This window comes from Mus musculus, chromosome X (assembly GCF_000001635.26).
Source record: "Mus musculus strain C57BL/6J chromosome X, GRCm38.p6 C57BL/6J".
Lineage (NCBI taxonomy): Eukaryota > Metazoa > Chordata > Mammalia > Rodentia > Muridae > Mus > Mus musculus.
In genome coordinates this window covers 52,362,920-52,386,396 of record NC_000086.7, presented here as the reverse complement: position 1 = coordinate 52,386,396, position 23,477 = coordinate 52,362,920, and the positions used below count along the sequence as shown (strand labels likewise).

General features: G+C 41.5%; 1 protein-coding gene and 1 non-coding gene across 2 annotated transcripts in view; both read left to right on the top strand.

Moving 5' to 3' along the window:
* Positions 1 to 23,477, top strand: part of Gpc3 (glypican 3) — a 341,549-nt gene that overhangs the window by 227,578 nt on the left and 90,494 nt on the right. Inside the window, exon 6 of the mRNA NM_016697.3 lies at positions 20,555 to 20,675. Coding sequence (NP_057906.2) covers positions 20,555 to 20,675 — 121 coding nt within the window. The remainder of the gene's footprint in view (positions 1 to 20,554; positions 20,676 to 23,477) is intronic.
* Positions 8,216 to 8,276, top strand: Mir6384 (microRNA 6384). The gene has a single exon (NR_105805.1). It is a non-coding gene; the product is annotated as a microRNA 6384 (primary transcript).

Here is a 23,477-nt window from a genome sequence, read left to right as displayed (position 1 = left end):
GCTAGGGATACAGGTAAAAGACAAATTCATGTTACTTCCTTTGAACAGCTTACATTCCAGTGGACTCTGACTCAGGTTGGTGAATAAAATGTATTTACAATATAGTATAGTATAACAGACACGGGAATATTCTGGCGGCAAAGGAACTTGTTTGCATCTTAGTTCTGTGTGTTGCCTTGGCACAGTCAGGTAATGCAGAAGGTCTTCAGGTCCTTTTCTGTAAGGGAAGGGCATTTTACAAGGTTACCTTGACGCTAAAGTAAGGTGAAGCTTGTAAAGTGCCCCTTAGAAGACTGGTACGTACTGCAAGCTCCATTCATGTCTCATCTCTTTTTCCCTGCCTTTTTCCTCTAACTCTTTTCTTTACAATGCAAGATAAAAGACATGCCCCCAAACAGCTTGTTTCTCATCTAAGTAATTTTTCTAACATGAGACAAAAGAAGGAGATTTCACGCCACCCTAGATGATGGACTGAACTTGTATGGTGTTAGACTCCTTGGAGAAAATATGAATGGAGCTAGAAAGATTAGTGACTCCATGTAGCATCCTCATGCTGGAGAAACTATGTTTATTTGTCATCTTGAATGGTCAAGAGTATTAAGCAGAATCATAAACATGTACTTAACTGTTATGACAATTTTTAATTGTCAAGAAAAAAAAGGCAGTTGGTATTGGCTTTATAAAAAGCTTATACTTTAACACACACACAAAAAAAATATATAGTACTTAGAAAATTCCCACAAGCCAAATACAGCTCTTATCTAAACTTGATGAGCAAACACCCTAGTGACTTGTTCCACTGCTATGATAGCATGAAAAGAAAAAAAGAAAATGCATTCCTGAATATGTGATAATAACAATGGTCCCATATTAAAACAGGCATTTTAATTTAAAGTATATTTAGTAATGTGCCAGTTCATTCATTTTACTCTAATGTGTGAGCACCTCCTATATATCAAGTCCCAATATTGTTTTCTTCATTATTATAATTTTTAAAGTGCATGTAACTGCACCACATGTGTCTTCTAATGTTTCAAGGAAATAATTAGAAGGTCTAGTCTGAACTTATTCAAAACAGTACATTTCCAAGGTGTTTGAATAAGCAGAATATTTTTGTTGTGTCCTGATCATATTAACTACTTTCATAGATGGTAGACACTTATGAAGGATGCTGCCTTCAAATCAAGAAAGTAAAAAGAAATTTTTGTAGTTTTCATTTTAAGCTTTAGGTGGGTTTTTTAACATGTGCATGTTTCATTAGCTTTTCTGTTGCTTTTATCTTATACGAATGAGTATGAAAACTAGGCGAACACATTTTTGTGGGGTTAGCTTGTTTTGCGTAGTGCTGGTTACCTGGCACTCATTTTGTAGATTAGACTGGACGGGAATTCAAGAGAAATCATCCTGCCCCCCCCCCACCCCCGAATGCTGAGATTAAAGGCATAGGCCGCACCACCTGTCCATTTTAAGAAGTCTGTCAACTGAAAACAATTGCAGTCCAGAGGCTAGGACTCAGAGCCTCATGTATGTGAGGCAAACATTTTACCACTGAGTTCAAATACCAAGCTCTTGTTAGTTGAAAATATTTTCATTGAGTTTTCTTTCCTTTAATGCCTTCATGTATTAGAATAAAATAAACACTTGAATATGGAGAAAAGTTACTCTAAATTCTTATTTTTACATCTGAAATATTTTTTTTCTGGTCACAGCTTTTGTGTCAGACTATCTAGGAACAAAAGATAAAAAGGAAGGGGGGAAGAAATAACATATTTGCAGACAGAATAAGGCTAATATAAACCAGGAAGCAACTCATCTTTGGTTAGTAACCTCGGGTGATAATTAACCTGTTCTTGTATCAGTGACCTAATGCGATGATGAGACTAGGGAATAGTGCCGAAGTCAATTTTTTAAAAAACTCCTCAGAAATGTACACTTAATGATATAAAGTTCTTTAGCCCGAAGACATGTGTGCCCTCTATTTATGTCATTTGTAAAGATTAGCTTTTCACTCCTGTCTCATCTGCAGTGAGAATATCTTTTACGGAGTTTCTTATTTAATTTAGTCTTCAGTAGAAGTCTCCACTTATAGTACCACTGCTATCTTTATAGATTCGGTTTCTATTCCTTAGAAACGATTTTACTTTTAGGCAAGAGAATTTATGAAAATGAAAAGGCCTGACAGAGAATGAGACTTGGTCATTGGAGAATCATTGGAGAATCATTGATCAAATGGAAAATATAGATGCTGGATATCCTGAGCAATGGTTCTGTCTGCTGAGGAGTCAGTGCTCCTAACTTTCCGGGCATAGCCACCTCTCCCCTTCTCAAGAATTAAGGGAGTCGTTTTCTCTGCAGATTCCTTTCTGTTTTTATCTCCTGAATGCAATCAATGGAAGGAATGTTTTCCCAGACCCAGTCTCAGTGAGGGGCCCTTTACACCTATCATTCGTTCTTCTTACTTCTCCAATTTATCTTTATATAACATGAGATTTCAGGATTAAACTGAGAAGTCTTTGAATTAACAACCTTGGCCCAGTTGAGCCACCTATAATTGCAGAAAGCAGAATTCTTCCAGCTTTTGTCTTTGTGAGACAGAATTACAATTAGGGACTCACGGAGACTCAGAGAAAAAATAAACAACCCCACCAAATTAACCCTGGGATTAGCAACAGATAACTCTGGGGTTCTACTGCATTGTCCCTGAAAATACATAAATGGAGAGCCAAATTGTCCAGTCAACCTGTCTGAGTAATTGCCTGACATCTTCATTCTTTTTCTGGAGACTTTGTCCCACGTAAGCCCAGTTTCACTGTTTAATTGCAGCGATCTTTAATGTATTGTAACGTGGGCCAGCAAGGTGGCTCAGTGGGTCAAAACACTTGCTGTTCTAGCCTTACAACTTGAGAGGCCATAGTGGAAGTGAAGAACCAACCCCGAAAAGTAGTTCTCTGAGCTCACATATGTACCCACACTCATTCAGCCAACTTCCTCATTGACCTCATTGACCAACAACATGTCCATGTTTTGTTGCAGTTGTTCTCTCCCAAGTCTTTTCTTCTCAGCCCTGGGTATAAAATCAGTTTGCTTTTTTTAATAGTTAGCATTGCTCCTAGAAACGTGGAGGATAACCAACAGCGCGGAGATAGCCACTTGAATTTTATCGTGGGTGCTGCTCACTTTGATTTTGCCCTAGATGCCCCTATTGCTCCTTTGTGACGTAGCTGGGCTGGATGGACCTCAGACCAGGTGTCAGTTCCAGGAATGATCTTTTATCTTTTCTGGCTGAGAGTTTGTTACTTCTGTTTATGGGAAATCTGTATTCATCTTGCAGCCTGAATGGCATAGACTCTCACTTGGGGCATCCCACATTTCAGAGCAAACTCTTTGAGATCTACAGAGAGCTAATTACAGTGAAGGTGCCTCTTCTCCATGTTTTGCAATCTTTCTTTGCATTTCAACTGAGAAATTATATATGCACGTGCACTGTGAATTCTCTTTCTGATTTCCAGCCATCAGCCAAACCTTCTCATGTTTATAATGCCTTGCCAAGATTTCTCTGAAAATTGGAAAGGCAGAAGTAGGGATATGCAAAACAACTCCTTTAGTCCTCAAAAACTTGTTTCTTGTCTTAAAACCTTATGGGTGTTTCAAAATGGAATAAGGAGACATTTTAAGTTTTGAAGTTTGGGGAGGGAGGAAGGCACGCATGTGTGCGCGCACACACAAGTACCTGTGTTTGTGTGTGTGTGTGTGTGTGTGTGTGCGCGCGCGCGCGTGTGGTGTATGCACATGAGCATGTAGATAAACACAACCATGGACAAGTATGAGGAGGCCGGTAGAGGTTGGGTGTCTTCCTCTATTGCTTTCTACCGTGTTGCCTTAAGACAATGACTTGTGCTGAATCAGGAACTCACCATTGCACTCAGGCTGGCCGGCCAGTGCGCTCCTATGGTCCACTTGGCTCTGTTCTCCGATGCTGGAGCTTATAGTCATGTACAGCCAGGCTTGGCCTTTTACATGGGTGCTGGACTCCAATTCAGATTTGTTTTCTGCTTGCAGAGCAAGAACACATACCTTCTGTGCCATCTCCTGACCCCTGAAGTTTTCTTTTCTTCTCTGCTAGGTTACAGGGCTAAACTGTGACATATCAGCAAGTAGGAATGAATGGAAGGAACTTTACCAACCAGTTCCTGACAGATACTGCAAAATACTTTTCAAAAATAGGTTAATAAAATAGTTTATTTTCTTCCATGATCTAGGAAAGGCTGTGGAGAAGACAGCCTTGATCCTGTCTTTATACTGCTAGTTTAAGAGGAAAAAAAAGTCTTTTGAGGACTTTGGTGTGCGAATAGACTTCTAGCACTGTCAACTATCAAGTCTCTCATTGGTTTATATAGCAAGCAGTCATCAAAGGAATGAAGGAAGGACCTCATGCCATAGTATGTGCATATTTTCTGTCTGTCTGTCTGTCTGTCTGTCTCTCTCTCTTTCACACACACACACACACACACACACACACACACACACACACACACACACACACACACAATGTTCATCTCATTCCAGCTGCATGAGAACAGGCCAATAGAAGGGAGCAGATACTATACATAGCTCCCACGCTCTTGTTTTAAAATAGACTGTTTATTTTTTGATGTTTGGGCTTATTTTTAGGTTTATAGTGTGGCTTTTATCCAAAGAACCCAAAGCAGCATGCATGCTGCTTTAAATATAGGACTGCCAATGAAGCAGCAGTGTGGGAACCCTGGGGTGTAAATAAATGGAAGAGCCAGCAATTGCCTAGCATGTGTGAGAACCTGAGTTTCAGTCCATGTACTGCCCAAAAAAGGACAATAGGGAAGCAAATTGATAGGACAGAATTTAGAGCCAACAGGAAGGGAGGACAAGAGAAAATTAAATTCTTGGAATATGGAAATGGAACTAGTTGGGTTGAGTTGGGCCATTTGGTTCAGAGCTCCCTCAGTAGCACCCTAAGAGAACTCTAAGAGCTCCCTAATAGCACAGTGTAGCTAATACTTACTCAGTAGCTAGCCCAATATCATTTGAGACTTAGAAATGAAGGTTTACCCTTTAACTCTCTGGCTCTGTCTTTTCACTTATGCTTCATCAGTTTCTTCTTGTTCTTCTGTTTATGAATGGATGGATAGCGGGTAGGAGAGCAAACATGGCATTTTTTATTTGGTTTATTGCTAGCTCTGTCCACAATTCTAAGTCTCTCTCGAACTTCCTTGGATTTCATTCATCAGTTCTCCAGGAAGCAGAATCAGGACCCTCTGTTCATTCCAACCTGATGAACTGCTATGTATATCTTAGAATAAAAGCATGGAGGGATCCAGCTGTTTGCTAGTGTAGCAGTTTACATGTTTGATATCATCCTAGAGCGCTAAGTCAATACTGTTTGTGAAAAAGCGTTGAGAGACAAATGCATTACACAGAAAATTACTTAATTTGCCACCATGAAATATTATTGATGGCTGCTAAGAATTTTTTTTAAAAAAAATTATGCTAGAACAAGACAGATATGTCTGGAGTGTACGCATGTGTAATGATCCATCTAGGGGATTAGATTGCTATATTTTTCATCATAGATTTATCTCAAACATAGTCCTTAGCGACAGCTATTTATCAGGACTCACTCCATGACAATATAGTAACATTTATCCCTTAAGATTATTTTATGGTGCCACACACAGTAGCTTTACCTTCAAAACTGAATGAGAAAAAAAAATGGGTCATCCTGTTGACTGATGGCTTAGTCCCCTCCCTGTGCCTCACACAAAGCACACTGCCTTTGGTTGGATGTCATGTTTTAAATGTTAGGAGAAGACATCCTCATGCAGGGTATGGCTGTGCCTGTGGACCATCTGTTGAAGGTTGGATGGTTTAGTATTTTCAGCAGAGTATGTTTGTCCTTGGATTACACAGTGCCAGCAGTCCATGGACTCCGATCATTTTGTTATACAGAGAGCATTTGAGTGTCTTCTTGGTAGGTCCCCATCATATATGTGTCCTCGATAAATATCATTTCTTCTTCATCAAGATTCAAAAAGAAGAGTCTTCTCTCACCGCCACTGCACCTGGAAAGGTGAAGCAGCGGAGGCATGAAGGGAAATGACTACTTTCAAAGAAATTATTAAAGTGACATATGTGAGCTCCTGTGTCTTCAAAGGGCAAAGTAGGAACTTTGTAGGTTACAGACTGATTTCGTTGGTGTTCTCCATCCTCCCAATATTATTTTTGCATCATCTTTTGAAAGAGACCTGCAGTGGGAAGATGAATCTCAGGCAGCGGATTGTCACTGGTACATGCTAAGGGTTCTAGTACTAAGAACCTGAGACGTTAGGAAACATGACCCAGGTAAGGGAGGTATTTTGAAGAAAGTACAGTCTTTAGAATGATCCAGATAGATCTCTCAACTCTCATTCAAACATGAGCTCTATGCTGTGGTGGGGCATTTAACACCAAGTTACTTGAAAGATGGGATGCTGGTGCCTCCTTCCCAGTTCAGAGATGTCTTCTGGAATGTAAGCACAACCATTGGCACCACCCTTACCATTCATAGCATAGTAGAGAGGACCGTGCAAAAGTCAGTAACAAGGACAACATTTATGGGCCATCTTCTTCCCTAATAGGTAAACTGGATTTGGGTTTTGTTGTTATTGTTGTGTTGTGTTGTTTTGTTTTGTTTTCTAATGCTTATGAGTTTTGGGAAACGGAACTGTTGAATGGGATTACTGACCAAGCAGGCTTGTATCTTTTGGGGCCCACTTAGTCTGAGAGGGTGAAATAATGGAGCTGTTTGTGTTTCGGACACTAGCTTTCAATGAGCTTTCCAAAGAAGAATTCTTAGAATGGTTCTAGTGATATCCGTATGAATGGACCAGCAGGCCTGGGGCCATATACATTCTGGTAGCTAATCCACAAATTAAAATGCACCCCTCAGAGAGCTTGTAAATTAGGTAAAGAACTGATTCAATCTTGGGTGCTGGATAAGTCTTCTCACCTTTCCTGATAAGTCAGATAGTCAGTTTCCTTTATCACCTCATTAGAATACTTCTGACCTTCCCAAATAACAAAGCCTCCGAAATACTTTTCTAATTACTTCTGGTAGTCAGCCCATGAGTGTCAAAGAAAATGGAGTCTTTGGACTTGGAGTGCCAAGCATAGAGAGAAGTATTTTTAAGGAAGCCATTTTCCTCGCGATGGCTTGCCATTAGAGCCTACCTGGTCGGTGTGATGGCTGTCATTGTGGTTCTGGGGTTGGAATGGAAATGGTTGGCAGTACCCATTCTTTATACTTACTGACCCCACGTTTTGCCTCGGGGTACAAACCTTTGGTGGTTTTCTTAAAAGAAAATGACGTATCTGATTATTTGTATTGCTATAGATACAAACAGTTGACAATTAAAGAAAAGTAACAATGAATTTCCAAAACAAACAGAAAACCGGAGACACATTTGAAAGGTACGTGGTACCATGAAGCAGGGCTATTGAGGCATTTTTGGAGTCAACATGTCTAGGGTTGAATTTCTATTCCATATATCTCAGCTTGTTTTCTTCTCCAAGTCCCAGCTTCCCCACTTGAAAATAAAGGTAATTGTTCACTTAGAAGATTGCTAATGACTTTAACAATATTGTTAAAATGTGCCATCAAAAATATTAGCTATTGTTGCTGTTAAAGCCGTTAATCAAGACATCTTTTGATTCCAGGGTGTGGCTCAGGGACAGAATAAGCATTTGCCTAGCATATAGAAAACCCTAGAATCAATCCTCAGCAGAGAAAAAAGTAAGCACATTTATACAAACGTCACTAGGCCTGGATGCAGCAGCTCCCCTTGAGGACCCATTTCTCAGGAAGAGCGTGACCTGCCTCCACTCTTTTTTTTTTTTAAATCTTATCTCTTCTGCAAAACGTGAATTCTCTGTTCTTGTGCTGAGTGATAGTCCACAGCCAGTTTAGAAACCAGAATAGGGTTAGTTAGCAGTTCAGAGCAATTGCTTACCACTCTGAACTTCTTCCTGTCACCTTTCACTAAACAGTTGTGGAAGAGGAGACAGATCATTAACGTCTGGCATGACTTCCCAATTTTTCAAGCCAGTGAACTTTATAGTTTTACACAAGGCTAGCTTCGATCCTTGGGTTTGTCTCCTTTATTTCTGGGCGAAGGGAATGCACCTCCATTTGTAGCTCGGGAGTCAGGGCAGCTTTCCTACTGTTTCCCTGTAATCTCAGTGAGCCACGTGGGGAGATGGAACTTTAAAATAATAATAATAATAATGATGATGATGATGATGAACTCTTCTTGTCTTTTCTTACTTTTGTTTTGAGGCGGGGTTGCACAGCCTATACAACCTACTATGTTGCTGAGAATGCCAATGAAAGTATGATCCTCTTGCCTCTGCTTCCGATGTGCTAGGATTACATCGTGTATGCTACAATAGCCTGTTTATGTTGTGCTGGGGAGTGAACCCAGGGCTTCCTGCCATCCAGGCTCTATGCTCAACCCTCTTCTTGTTTTGAGCACTTCATCACCTCTTTCTTAGCTTCTAGGTGCCATTCTGGGATCAAAGCTTGGACTGGTCCCTGTTCACAGGAACTAGACTAATGTGTCCCATTCGAGATAAAAGCTTGGAGTTAGAGGGGCATATATCCGGTTATGCTCTGTAAATATTCATACTAAAGTGCTAATTTTCAAAATCTATTATGGAAAACTAAGACAAGGACTGTCCTAGAAGGGCTTAGAATTTCAAAGCTGTAGGGCTGGCCCACCTCTATTTATCCTGAACTCTGAATCCTCTGCCCCATGCCTTAGTGTCCTTACATCTCAGGTTCCTTTAGCATGTTCCCAGTTGCCCTGCCCAGAAATCCTTTACATGGCTGTGTCTAATTTCTCACTATGTACTTAAAGATAGTATCGTGTGTTCTGTTCGTATGTGTCAACGTCCCGTTGTACCTGGTGCACTCTATGCCCCATTGTGGGGGAATGCAGGAGTGGGTGGGATGGGGAGCAGGGGGAAGGGGGAGAGGATGGGGAGAGGGTGTTTTTCAGAGGGGAAACCAGAAAAAGGGGATAACATTTGAAATGTAAATAAAGTATCCAACAACAATAATAATAAAAGGGTGAAGCAACACATTGGCTTTTGTGAGGAGCAGGCTTGAGGACTAGACCTAGCATCCCCTTGGGGACACTGCATCCATTCCTCGGGCAGGTCACCTGAACTTTCTCTTTAATCTCTTAAGGGGTTGTGGTGAGCCCCCAATAAAATCATGCACATGAAATGGATTTGGAAGTTGAAAGCACCTTTCATATACTAGATTTTAATGTGGAAGAGCAGGTCTGATACAGGGAGAACACTGCCCTGAGTAAATGGGGCTGCACACTAGATGGTGAGCACAGCATCACTGGCTTCTCTTTGCAAGCACGCCCTCCTCAAGCAGCCTCCCGAGCAGCTCTCTCTGTGCATATCTCTAAATTTATTTTTTTTTTCTTTAAGCAAATTACCTGGCCCCACAGATTTCTATTTTTAAACAAGTCAGCCCGTGGTCTTGAATAAAGCAATCGGTCCCGGATTGGAAGCTCCTCAGAGACTGGAGGTGTCAGTTGTAAAGAACAAAAAGTCTGAGTAACATCATTTCAAAGAAGGAGCACTTATATTACTCTCAAACGCAAGTAATAATAGTGTTGGGGACGGAACTTGAAGCACGGATGAGCTAATGGAATAAACAAATGAGAATCATTGATAATGAGGCTATTGTTGTGTTACTGTCCTGCGAAGGAACAGCATTTTCAGACTGATTATCATGCCCCCTGGGAAGCCTATTTAAGATATTCTTCTTCCTTCCTGGACACAAAGAATTTGCCAGTTTAAAAAAAATCCATATCCATGGATACTGACTGATAGCTCAGCTTTTCTCAATGACGGCGGACAGCACCTAGCAACAATGCACTGTGCTTTGGTTATTAAAATATAAAAATAATAAAGCAATTTGGGGGGGGCAGAATTTGATCCTCAGCACTGCATAAATTGAGCATGGGAACACAGAGCTCCATTTTTGGGCACTGGGAAGGTAGAACAAGGAAAGTCATCCTTGGCTACATAGCAAGTCTGGGTTAGCCTGGGCTACATAAACCCTGTCTCAAGACAAACTAATTCACCCTGAGCAACAAATGTTTCAGGTGCCAACAGTGTTAAGTTTGCCAGTCTAGTTCACCTGGGACTTTCTACTTTTTAACATAGAAGTTCGCAGGTTCCACAAATCCCTTCAGTTTTGGGCAAATTGCCAATAGCTAGTCACCTTTAGGCTCCTATGTCTCTAGCATCTACTAAATATGGAAAAAAATGTCATTCCAATGAGGACTTTGCTTCCTCGTTCTGTTGGTTTGTCGGCTTTTCCTCTTTTAACACCTCTGACCTTCCCCTGCCTGAAGGATTCCCAAACGCTGCTATCTTTACTCCTACATCCTTTCCAAGTTTGACACTTCACAAAGCAGGACTCACCCAGTAGACATGGTTAGGGATGATAATAGCTCCCTTTGCTAGCATGCTCGCCATCTGCCAGGCCCTGTGTGCTATGTACTTTGTGGACATTCATTATCCCAACAGCCTTTGTGGTGGGCTGTACCATTTCCCCTCCTCTTCCCATTTTTACTGATATAACTAAGTGTATATTACCAGAGGATGCTGTGCTAATAAAGTGGATGAAATTCAAAGCCAGCCAGCCAGCCAGCCAGCTCATGCCTTCATCCACTCTACTGCTCTGGCTGGAAGAAGCTTGGCTCTTCTTTGGGGTTCAGAACTTTATGCTTTCTTCTTCTTGATAGAATCTCTAACCTAAGTTTGCTTTCGTTGTTAGTCCACTAAGGATGAGTGCTCTGTGCAGGTAAATCTAGTCCTTTCTTTGCTCCTCGCCCTACCCTAAGTTCCAAACAAGGTCCATCAGGCCTTTCCAATCTCTCCAGTTTTTTTTGTTTGTTTGTTTTGTTTTGTTTTGTTTTAAACAAAATAGAGAGCTCTTTGCCCTACAGCTACTCCAGTGCCCAGCTAGAGGGCGCCCTTTGCTTGCCTTTGCTCGTTCTTCCTTCAACCTCTTTTAGACAGGTAACTTTCTTTATTCTTTTTTTTTTTTAAATGACATGGGGCCTAGGCTGGTTTATGGGGGTAGTGGGTGGGAGGATTTGGGAGGGAACTGGGAATTTGAAAAGAAGAATGCCATGCAGCCACCTGAGTGACTTTGAATTTCTACTTCTGTTTGTCCTTTGATGGCTTCCCAGATAGTCCACATCGAGGGTAGTTAAACAGAGCCCCGAGGTATAATCAGTCTCATTAGGAACTCGGTGAGTTCTTCATTTCAGCCTTCCAGCAGCTAACAGGGGAGCAGGCAGGCCAGCTGTCTGAGATGTTGTCACAGTCATTTTCAGGTTCTGATCCTGGAGAGTTTGGGGTGGGATTCAAGTAATTAAATCTTAAAGAAATCGGCTCCCTTAGAGGACCACACAGCTCTGACGGGGTTTCTGAGCAGAAAGAAATGCAATTCAATCACTGTTGCTCTGAATAATACAACTGCTCGGAATGAAAATCAGACACCCTCTAGCCACAGAGCCAGATCAGTGACCAGAGAGCTCTATCTAGAGAGGTGCCAAGGCCTGAAGGGCAGGTAAGAGTGGAGGAATACAAAGTGGCCTAGCAACCAGAGGGTGGAAGACAATTTTCACTCTCTCTAAGAACTTCTCAGCTAGAGAGCTTGGGTAGTTTCTGACCCAGTTGTCCTTGTGTGAATTGCTGCATGCTTTTTTAAAGTATTTATGCGGCACTTTATATTTTACCAAGTGCTTTACAGTCACTTTTATTTGGCTTAGTAAAGTTTTCCTGGACTCCCATCTGCTCTAGGCTCACTCAGGAGACTCATTTTGTTGTTGTTTGCTTAGCACCGCCACGCCTGCAGCCTCACACAATGAGTGGCTTGTTCTGGTGGCAGAGCAGGTGCAAACTGCTGGGGACACCTGAGCGAGCAGCTTGGGGAGTCGGAGTGGACCCGGTTCACGCTGGAGCTCTCACCCACTTTCCCTCTGTTATTCTTCGACTCGACTCTCGTTGATGGCTGGTGACTAGAAGGTGCCAGCGCCGGGCCCAAGAGTTGGGCTAGTCTGATCAGGAGCCGCTGGCGGTGACAAGCTCTTTGTCTAGACTGGTTGTCACCTCTCTCTGTGCTCTACATTGTCACTAGTCCGCCAGATGAAGACTCACTGAGTGTCCTTTCTCCCTGCTGCTTTCGGATGTCGGTTCAGGAATTGAAACACTGATGTTAAGAGAAGGCAATGACAGAGTAGTCCCGCAGTGTGTGATAACTCAGGGTTCTGGGCCCAGGTTCACACTGGCTCCCTCACCCTTGCTAGCCCCTTTCCCGCTGTGAGAAGCACACTATTCCAGTCCGCCGGATGCTGCGCTATAGAAACCTTTATCTTTTAGTACTTCACAATGTGAACACTAAAATTCCCAAGTCCTGCCTCAGCATCCGGAGCTTCCTGATGCTTGATAGGATGCCAGCATTGGAAGCATTCCACCCCTGACCTCACGTGATGGGTCACAGCCAAAATGTAGGTACACTACAAATACCCCATACCCCTAGGTGGTTTGAATTATGTAGATAAAGAATATAGGAAACAAGAAGAAATTTTATGTGAGTCTCATCTACAGGATATCTTATTAAACACCAGACAATATCCCAAAATTGGGGGATGGGGTGCGGGGAAATCCAAACACTTCCAGTCCTGAGCATTTTGGACAAAAGATCCTCCACCTGTAATAAGTAGAGTTATACCCTCCATCACATGTTGACAGCGGAAGTCCCAGATGTGTCAGATTTGTATCACAACCACCTTTTAAGTGGCACAAACCTCCCATTGCTGTTTGAACTCAAGATGTTCTATGGCTAGCAGGTTTGGAAGCCCAGTGAGTAGTCTGAAGGGATGGACATGAGGCTGGAAGGAGTGGGCTGTGGGCTGTGGGCTGTGGCCATCTCTCTGGCTAGTCTGACCAAGTGGTATGTGCCATACCACTTGAATGGTAACATTTAGTAAGGCATAGAAAAGTAGGTCTGGGGCTGGTGAGATGGCTCAGTGGGTAAGAGCACCCGACTGCTCTTCCGAAGGTCAGGAGTTCAAATCCCAGCAACCACATGGTGACTCACAACCATCTGTAACAAGATCTGACTCCCTCTTCTGGAGTGTCTGAGGACAGCTACAGTGTACTTATAATAAATAAATAAATAAATCTTTAAAAAAAAAAAAAAAAAAGAAAAGTAGGTCTGTCGTGGAGAAAGCGACGAATCACTAAAGTAGGGTGACTTGATAGGTGGAAGAGACTGGCTGGGAGACCAGAAGGCCAGTCAGTGTAAGGCAGGCCCCCAGTCAAAGACTGCAGATCCAGCAAGACTGTTTGATTAGAACTATAAACTGAGCTTTGTTGGGGGGAGGCCCTCCACCTCGAATCAGCCCCACAGACCTCTCTACTGAGGCCCTAATGTCTGCCCGGAAACGAAGTAGAGGCATAGGTGGATGGATACAAGTGAGGGAAATGGGAGAGAGTTCAGGTCAGAGAGCCCAGAGAAATATGAAGCAGTGCTAGGCAAGAGGAAGTCGTGCCTGAACACCCAGGGCTCACTCCAAGAGCATGAAAGAATGGCTTTGAGGAACAAGGCGGAATTCCAAAGCCTGGGGCTTGCCAGGTGAGTCAGCTAAGCTAACACCTTTAGCAGCTCTGTTTCCTCTGGCCCAAGACCTGGAGCAGAGGTGGGAGAGTGGAGGTGGAGGGGCAATAACCCTGCAGGTAAAAGGGTTTGAGACCTGCCCGTAACTGTAGCTAAGGGAACGGAGGCTTCCAAACGATAACAGGAATGTTTATCTTGTAAAGGATCTCAGCAGTTCCCATTGCTATGGAGTCAGTCTGCCCTTTGCTCTAGATCTCTGGCAATTCATTTGGACATTCAAAACAACATGATGAAGTATGAAGCACTTGACATTCCTGGCCAACAGGTTCTTCCTTGATAGACACTGTCCCTTGGATAGGTTTGGGTATTTAGTGCCTGTCGCTTAGCCATCAGAGTTCAAGTGCAAAGGCAAACAAAGAAAACTCTTCAGTGTTCTTTTACCTTGATCCTATGTTCTGGCCCTATAGAACCAGACTGAAGACAACTGAAGTGTTGGGTTTCTCTCAGTGTGGGCGTGGGGAAGTTGAAACTTCTCCTAAGTATTGTTCTCAAGGTTCATTTGGGTGCTCTCAGGAAGTTCTTTGCAAATGTTTGTTGAAGGTCTACTATCTGTCTAGTACTGTCTTTCATACTTTCAAAAGAGCTCTCCACTAAAACATTCCGTGTTCTAGGCACAGTTGGAAGCACATAGCCTATATAATCTCAACTCAATAGCATTTGTCATATCAACTAGTCCCCCACAACATGCTAGTGACATTATTCCTTACCTGTTTGAAGGAGAGCCAGTTTTATTTTTATTTGGGGACTGAACCATACATGCTAGGCAAGTGCCTTACCAGCCCTCTTTTTTTTTTTTTTTATCATTTTTGAGACCTGGTGTCCCTAAATTGCCCAGGCTGGTCTTTAATTCACCTGGAATTCCAGACAGGCTTTGAACCTACAGTCTTCCTGCCTCAGCCTTTAGAGTACCAAAGATTTCAGGCCTATATCCCCAAGCCCAGCTCAAACCAATATTTGAATCTATATCTTTGAATATAAGCCCAATTTTCTTTCTACCACATGACTTGGCCCTTTTGTAAACATGTTATATAGGGGGAGGGATGTATAGTGCTTGCCTGTAATCCTAGCACTTGGGAGGTAGGTTTCCTTGTCACTGTCCTGGATCCTTTGATGGCTAGACTGAGGTACAGGTGGTGCTGTCCCTGTCTCTATCATCCCCTCTCTGCTGAGCCAACTGCTTCTCCCAGCCACAGACTCTAATGGATAATATCAATTTCTTCACCGGCTAGAAACTATTCACTGCATCTCTGGATTTAAGTCATTGATATTCCAAGAGTAATCTTTTAGCCCTTTCTCAAGTGAGGTTTAAAACAAGGATAGAAATGAATTGACACTCACTTACTCTCCTACCATGTTAATGTCTTCTAAAATGAGATGTAAATGGCTTTGCATTCTTCTGATTCCTTCCACAGCATTTTCTTTCTTGCTACTAAAATCTCTGTAATTTCTGAAAGGCAATTGTGTGAAAACACAGGTATTTCTTGGAATATCGTGGATGAGTGTGCTGTTAGCATTGAAAATTTGCCCTGACGTTGTTTATAACTGTTGTGTTGCAGTTAGAAAAAAATGAAAGTGATGAAATATTTCTCTTTGACTATATCCACCAAAATCTAGGTTTAATGCTTGCAATCAGTATAGGGCCAGCTTAATGTACATACTGCAAGTCCCAGGGTAACCAGGGGTAAAAACTATTACCTAAACATAAATAAAAAAATGTCCACAAATCACTAGGAAAAATTGTCACTTTCTTTATTAAACACATTTAAAATCTCAGCTAACTTCATCTTTACTTTTATTTTTGTGTATTTATGCAATTAAGGCTGCATCTCCAACAGAAAACAGTTTTTTCTTAAAGCCTCTTAATAAGTTGCTTTTTGCTACTCTGTGTTCTAGGTTTTTTTTTTTTTAAGCTATTTGTTCTCTTTAAATTTTACCATTTTCCCCTAGTGCTTGTAAGCCAGAATATTTTTCAAGGATGACAGACCATTTATTGTCATGCCACAGTTTCTCCATAAGATGGTGCTCTGAGCATGCATGATCTATAGCTTTTTTTTTTTTCCTTGCTTGCTTTTTCTTTTTCTTTTATTTTTTCTTTCTCTTTTTCTTTTTTCTTTTTCTTTTTTCTCCCAGCCACAATCAGGCAGCAATTGAATGTAAACTTTTGTGAAATCAAATCCTTTTAGCCAGGAGTCAGTCCTTCTGAGATTTGTTCACAAACCCTTACCACCATTCTAATGCCTAGGGCAAGAAGGAAAGTGAAGTCTCTAGCAAGCCCCTTGCCCTAAATCAGAACCAGCAGGGTTAGGAATGCACGGGATATGTTTGAGGGACCTCTAAAGAAAAGAGTTTTATTCTGAGTATGAAACTTGTAGTATTCGCGGTTTGAAAAGTCCCTTGCTGAGTCTGTTTCTTCACGTACATGGCAAGGGGGTTGGACCCGCTGGTCTGTGAAGGCACTTCCATCTCCAGCGTTCTCCATTTGCATCTGCTGATTGCCTCAGCCAGTGCAGATTTAGGAAGAAAAGCTCGCCCATTTTACGCTTGTTTGACTCTATTCCTCTTTTACAAGTGCTCTCTTTGCTTCAACTGTCCCAGGACAAGCATGCCCAGATGTCCTGTTTTAATTAGGTTCCTTTTCTCTTTAAGGCTTTTACACAGGTTTCCTCCCCCCCCCCCTTCCCCTCCAGGCCTTAACCAATCTGCCTGAAAGGGAGAAACATTCTCCTTTTCAGTGCACAAATAGGGTTTTCTTAGTATCACGGCAGTCATTTTTGTGCTGAATAGATCCAAACAGGAGGGGGGGGGGATACTGCACGAAGTGCTTAAAGGTAACACCTCTAACATCATGCTAAATATATACAGCCAAGAAAGCACCCTGTTTCGGTGGAGGTGGGCATTTCTATTCTTTTATTGCCAGAAGCATATTAAAACTTCTGGGAAGAGGCAGTTGTGAAAGGAGGAGGACAATTAATCAAGCCACAGAAAAGTATTGCTAACCAGATAACGCACCATGAAAATCCCCCGAGGCTAATGAGTGTTCCTGTCTCTGGCATCCCCTAAGAATTGAGTGGGGCAGATGAATTGGGGCTATGATGGCTCAACCTCATTCAAAGACTATCATGAACTGCAGGCATCAGCAGCACTGCGGAGACCCATGGAAGTGAAATGCTGAATGAATTCATTAACTGCAAACTCCAGAGACATCCCTAGCTGATTCCCTTTGGGCTTTGACCCTCAGAGTACACATGTCCCATGAAATACCCTGAGAACACACCATCTGTGTCCCTTTGCTATTGCAGGGAGGCACATGTGCTTAAAGTAAACACAGTCAATTTTTTTTAAGTTATTGAACAAAAGAAATGATGGAGTGAAGTAATGGATAGATTAAACTGGCTTTAGAAATCGTTCACTAGATATACACATATCTGAGCATCACAGTGTACATGATAAATACATTCAAATTTTGTCAATCATGGTTACAAACGCTGAAAAAAACTGAAGTTAACTGTGATGTGCAATTCCATTTATTTTTTTTTTAAATCTAATAGTTACATAGGTTTAGAAAGCTCACAGGAGGGACTGAGGATGTGACACAATAGCAAAGGACTTCTCCAGTATGAGCAAGGCCCTAGGTTCAGTTGTCAGCACCACACAGAGAAACAAAAATCCATGGTATAAAATACAGAAGATAAATCAAGTTGTAAAATACATAAGCAAGTCTTGCCCAGCACTTATTGAAAGTAACAGCTGCCACTACTTTCTTGTTTTCTGTACATATTTGAGCAGTTTTATAACACATGAGAGTACAGGTGTTCTCCTTTTGTAAAAGATGGATCCTAGGACCCCTGGTTGGTTCCTTAAAAGAATGATAGTACTGAACCCCACATGAATAGTCATCTCTCTATGTCCAAGGATTCAATCAAACACAGTTTGGAAACACAATTAGGAGGAGAAGATTGGCAATATAGGTTTGACCTCATGCTTAGCAGGCAGAAGGTCCTAACTTTGATCTTTGATAGGATGAGGGAAAGAAAGGAAATGTTGGTCAGTGGGAGAACCCTTGCCTGATATGCCTGAGGCCCAGCACTGAAAAGAAAACGAACAGACAACTATTACAAAGTTTAGTTTAGAAATTAGACATGAACAGATTAATAATCATATCATAAAACAATTCTAGCTGTGTATTACAGTAAAAGTTTTATGATCTCTCCATCACTCTGAAGTCAATCTGACAACTTAGACTTGTTGAACACAGAAATAATTTATATCCTAGGCATGAATGAGTGGATGGTATAGGTTTTATCATACTTAAAACAAAACTCAATTTAAAACTTATGAATTAATGATTTCTGTAGTTTTTCACTTAATGTTGTCAGTCTATTGCTATTGCTGTGTGCCAGCCAGTGATTCTATAGAAGGGGAAGCTGTAGACAGGTGGAAAAAGCCTATTATAATGTCTGTACAAACCCATTTTTATCACAAATAGACCCACACTGGACATTCTCAACTTGTGAGGTCTTTGTTGTTTTAATGTATCTTGGCCTTTCTTCTCTATCAGTGCATACAGATCTACTATGCTCTTTTAATGTATGCTTCATATTCCATTATGACAGTCATTACTTTTAAAATCTGGTTCAGTGTTTTTTTTTTTTCCCAAGCTAAGGTAGAAAGAAAGGATAGAGAGATAAGATACAGGAAAAGATGTGAGGCAGAAGAGTGTACCGAGTACCTACAGGAGAGTATAAAAACAGAGTATTTAAATAGCGTCACTGAATTTTAGCAACCATGAGCAACAGTTGGATGAGTACATTTGCCTAGTGCTTTGTACAGAAATGAGATAAAGGAGAGCTTTATGTCTAAACCACAAGCCAGCCCTTCCCAACACTTCTGTAACCAGAAACCATGCTTCATTTACTCGAGCTCCTGGAGGATTTAAATAGCACGTGATACAGTGCAACAGTGAACGCTGTTTCAACTGTCAGAACAAAATAAAAGAGAAGAGGGAGCTTTTAGGTGCGCTGCCTTTTTTTTTTTAATTGAGTCACCATGGGATTGTGGAGCAGTGTTGAGCTGGCCATGTTTAGTTCTAATTCATGACTAGAAAATGAGAGATGAGAAAAGAAAGGAGAACTAGAGGAGAGGCAGAGAACCCTCCTACAAGAGAATCACCAAGGGATCAGCTATGAGGTTCATTAGATTTAATATTCATAATAGCTTTAGAATGGGAGTCCAGGACCAAATTGCTAAGCTTCCATGTCTTTCTCCAATTCTGGTGAGGATAATGAGCTTCAGGAAAATGTTTGTTTTGTAGGAAGGCACAAAAATGTGCTTGGCGAGCTTTGGTATGGACAAGTCCATGGAGGGATCTTTAAAAACACATTCCTGAGGTTCATTTCTGAATTAATCCTACATCTTCATCTGTGCATAGGGGCTCTTCCTTAGGCAATAGCAGGAGGAAAGAAAGAAGTCGGAATTGGTATCATCAGGGAAGAAGCACATTTGCACAGCACTCTACGGACACAAAAGGGGTGGCTAATACTGAGTGCACTGTTTGATAAAGATTCCATGAAGGCAGTTGGCTCGGTGATCTGACAATTCAGTGGTTGCCTTTTCATTCGGTGCCAGGAAACTACAAAGCCTCTAGGAGCTGACCATATGTATACGATGGATTCTCTCTCTCTCTCTCTCTCTCTCTCTCTCTCTCTCTCTCTCTCTCTCTCTCTCTCTCTCTTTCTCCCTCCCTCCCCCTTTCCCTCCCCCCCTCTGTCTCTCTCTCTCTGTCTCTCTCTCTCTTTCTCCCTCCCTCACCCTCTCCCTCCCCCCCTCTCTGTCTCTCTCTCTCTCTCTCTGTCTCTCTTTCTCAGCAGGAATAAACTCAACTGTAAGTGCTGTACAAAAAGTATAACAACTTTAAATCCGCACACAAGGCTATTCTTTGCAGCATTGTTTGTATTATCAAAGTTTTTACAAATAATTTAGTTTATCAGTAGGAGATTGGACAAATAAATTATGATACAGTCATGCAGCATAATAAGAACAAAGCAGCTCAGTATATTCTGAAATGGAAATGTTCACAGTATAGATATTAGGACAGAAAATGATGCAAATCAGGATGTATGACAGGATTCTAGTTCGGGTTAAAATTAAGATCTGGAACTGTGGGTACAGAAAAATGTCCAATCAAGTGGGAATCACTGTCCCGGTTGAAGCCAGAAAAGCCTGACACTGGGGATAAAGGTAGAATGAATGGCTTTGGATTACAAATCATCCCCCTGCTCCTCCTGATGAGGACATCCGTAGAGACCTTAATACATCCTTCAGCTCTAAAGCCAAGCCTGTGATTCCCCATGCAGGACAATGTCAACAAGCCTCTCCCGAGCCATGACTTTCTCTTCCGTGGAGGCAAGCTAGCAGGCATAATGTATGCTGCATCGGGTTGAAAAAGCTCCCTGAACAGAAAAACAGTTCCTGTGGGGGCCACAGGAAATTATGAGACGAGGGGTATGAGGGGAAGGCAGAGGTAAAGAGCATGGGAGGGTCTTTCTCCTTCAAATGAGTGGGAAGCACAGGCAGAGCTAGTCTTTAATGGTGTTTTTCACTGACCGTGACCTTGAGCGTCCCCGGGCACAGTGCTTTCTAGTCGGCCGTCTCATGTTCTAAAAGGCAGGAGAAAATTTATAGTCAGTTGCACTGTTGGTACCCAATGGAGTCAGTCTCGTTGATTGGGACTCTCATTGTCAAACTTTCTCTTTCCCTTCCTCTCTATAGATACAGCCAGAAGGCGGCAAGGAACGGGATGAAGAATCAGTTTAACCTCCATGAGCTGAAAATGAAGGGCCCTGAGCCGGTGGTTAGCCAGATCATTGACAAACTGAAGCACATTAACCAGGTATGTGTCATAGCCAACAGAAGTGGAACTGCAAAAGAAATCAATATGAGGCAGATGATTTTCATTGCTGAAACTAATATTTAGGCAGGTGGGGAAGCAGCAATTATTCATGTTCTTCAATGATTTTACCTGCTAAAATTGACATCTTTCACTCCATTTTTAATCATTGTGATATTGCAGTAAGAGAGAAATCATACTGGTATCACCACAATGCCTGGCTTCATAATTTTTTTTTAGTCATACTACACTGACAACACATTCTCGTGCTCCTATTAATCATTTGCTGTGGCCAAGTAACATTCTGTTGTCTGTTCATCATGATTGATAGACATCCTAAATGATTCCAGTTTCATTCCATCACTGAGCTGCCTCTTTCTCTCTAGCACCGTCTCTTGATCAGAGATGATTTTCTTACAAGCCTGTGCTGTTGCATTAAGGGGTGTGAATATTTCCAGTGAGAGTGTGTCAGTTTTCACTACCACCAGCAAGATCTTGGAGACCCTGCTTCACAGCCCCTTTGCCAAATTCTGACTCATCCCTCTCATTTCCTTGACCTATACACATACTTTCCCCCTCTTGTAGGGAGTTTTACAAGTCACAAATAGAAGTATGGTTGTACCATCTGCTTGTGATTGCTTTGTGGCCACATACTTTTAAAAAAAAGCCACCAGAAAGGCCACCATATGCCACAGTGACAGTGTTTCTGGGCCATGCCATGTTCCATGACTGGGAGGGCCCAGGTACTGGGCTACTATTTGTAGCTTGGGAAGAATTGAATGGGACTAAAATGTTTGTGCACGGGCAGAGGGTTCTGTGTGAAGACACAAGCCTAATTTTATTTTCTGTGTGAACATTAGTGAATTTTTAGCATTCTGAGAAAATTGTTTGCAAGGGCTTTCTAATGATAGCATATTTCACTTGGATTGCATCATGAGCATACTGAAAGCACACTTGGAGGAACTCTTCCAGTGTCTCCTAAAGTGCTCTGAGCTCAGTGAGCACTTAATAAATGCTTGCTACTGCTGCTGAGCACATGGCCACAGCAGTGTGATTTTTTTTTTCCAAATGTGTCTCAAAGGATACTGAGGCAAAGACAATGTGACCACTTCCCCTAGGAGTGAAGGCAGAATTGGTCTTCAGACTATTTATAATGACCCCAACTAACTGTATCTGGGTGAGACTACTCAGTTAGAATCCTGCATTTGGTGAGACCAAAACTTCAGGGCCCATCACTGTGCCTCTACTCCTGAGTATAGATGTCAACAGACTTTAAGGCATACCTGGTATATATGTGTTCTCCTGGGTCCCAGAGACTTCTGAGATTGAAAAGAAATGTAGTACTCTGTTTTAACAGCCTCCCTGGATGAGAACCCAAGCATAAACATCTCAAGAAAGATAAAGTGTGATAGGCGATAAAGCGCGTAGAGAGATGCTGCTCACACTAGTTTAGGGTGACCTGGCAGAAACACAGAGTAAGCTAGGCTAGGGGGAAGAGCCTTAAGTGGAACAAATGTTAAGAGCTGCTATAAACCATGTGCAAGGGAGGACTATGTAAAGAGAAGTAGAGAGGGGCAGCCATAAAGCAATTTCAGACAAAGACCTGTGGACTGAATCCACTTGAAAAGGGGAAAAGTTGAGAAGATACAGGCTTAAATATGATCTAGTAATTACCAAGATGCTTACAGCAAGCCTTTTTGTAAAGGCTTCAGTTACAGTTAAAGAATATGAATTTGCTTCCATATTGGGTCTGAATTATGTATTTTAATATATATGTATATATTATAAGTACATGCATATATATGTGCTTATGTATATAAATTAAATGTATATAAATATAAAATAAATTAAATATACATGAATAAATATATACATAAACATACATACAATATTTATAAATATATATTTATATTTATGTATATACTATATATGTATTTTTAATATATAACCTTAGGCAAATCAGTGCTTTCATTATCCCATCAGTGGTACTCCTGAGGTAGTAGTAGCATATTCACAAATATACATATGCATAAATACAATGGTTTTTGCACGCCAGGCCTTTATTAAATGGTTGTTCCAGAGCTGCTGTTTAGGCTTTTCCCTGTAGGCGGGACTTACCTTCGAAAGGGAGCATCGGTACTTTAGCCACTGAGTTTTATGTGAGTGCAGATTCCTTTGTTACTTTGCTTCTGTTCGCTCTTAAATTTTTTTCTTTCATCTAACTTTCAGCCACAAAACACAAACTAATCCATGGAGAGGTTGAGGTAAACAAAGAGAGGGCAAATTCACCATCAGCATTCCTTTCTTCTCCCTCCTTGCAGAACAGTGGTACACATTCTCCGTTTCTATACAAATACTATTGAACAATTGATTGTCATTGATAGACCAGTTTTACCTGTTAACATTGGTCTGGCTCCAAACATCCACACTGACTTTCTTTTATTCTCACCTGTGTTGCTTTATATGCATAAAACACATCTTTTCCATCCTTAGCTAAAACTCACCTTTTGGCCATTATTCAGTGTGAAAGTGAGATTCTTTGGGAAAATGACAAAAGAACAGAGTTTTGATTGGGATGATAAAGATGTTAACACTGATAATGCATTAGCTTTCTATAGCACTTAACATTATTTCAGTCACGGCATGTTCTCAAGACTAGTTGTTTAGGGGTAGGGGAATCCAACCTGGAATTGTATGAGATATAATACTCTCATAAAAGTATTCTTTTCAAGAATTCATTACCCTTAAAGATTTTTATCATCCTCACCAAGTGATAAATGTTTATCCCCTCTTTATAGCTAGAGA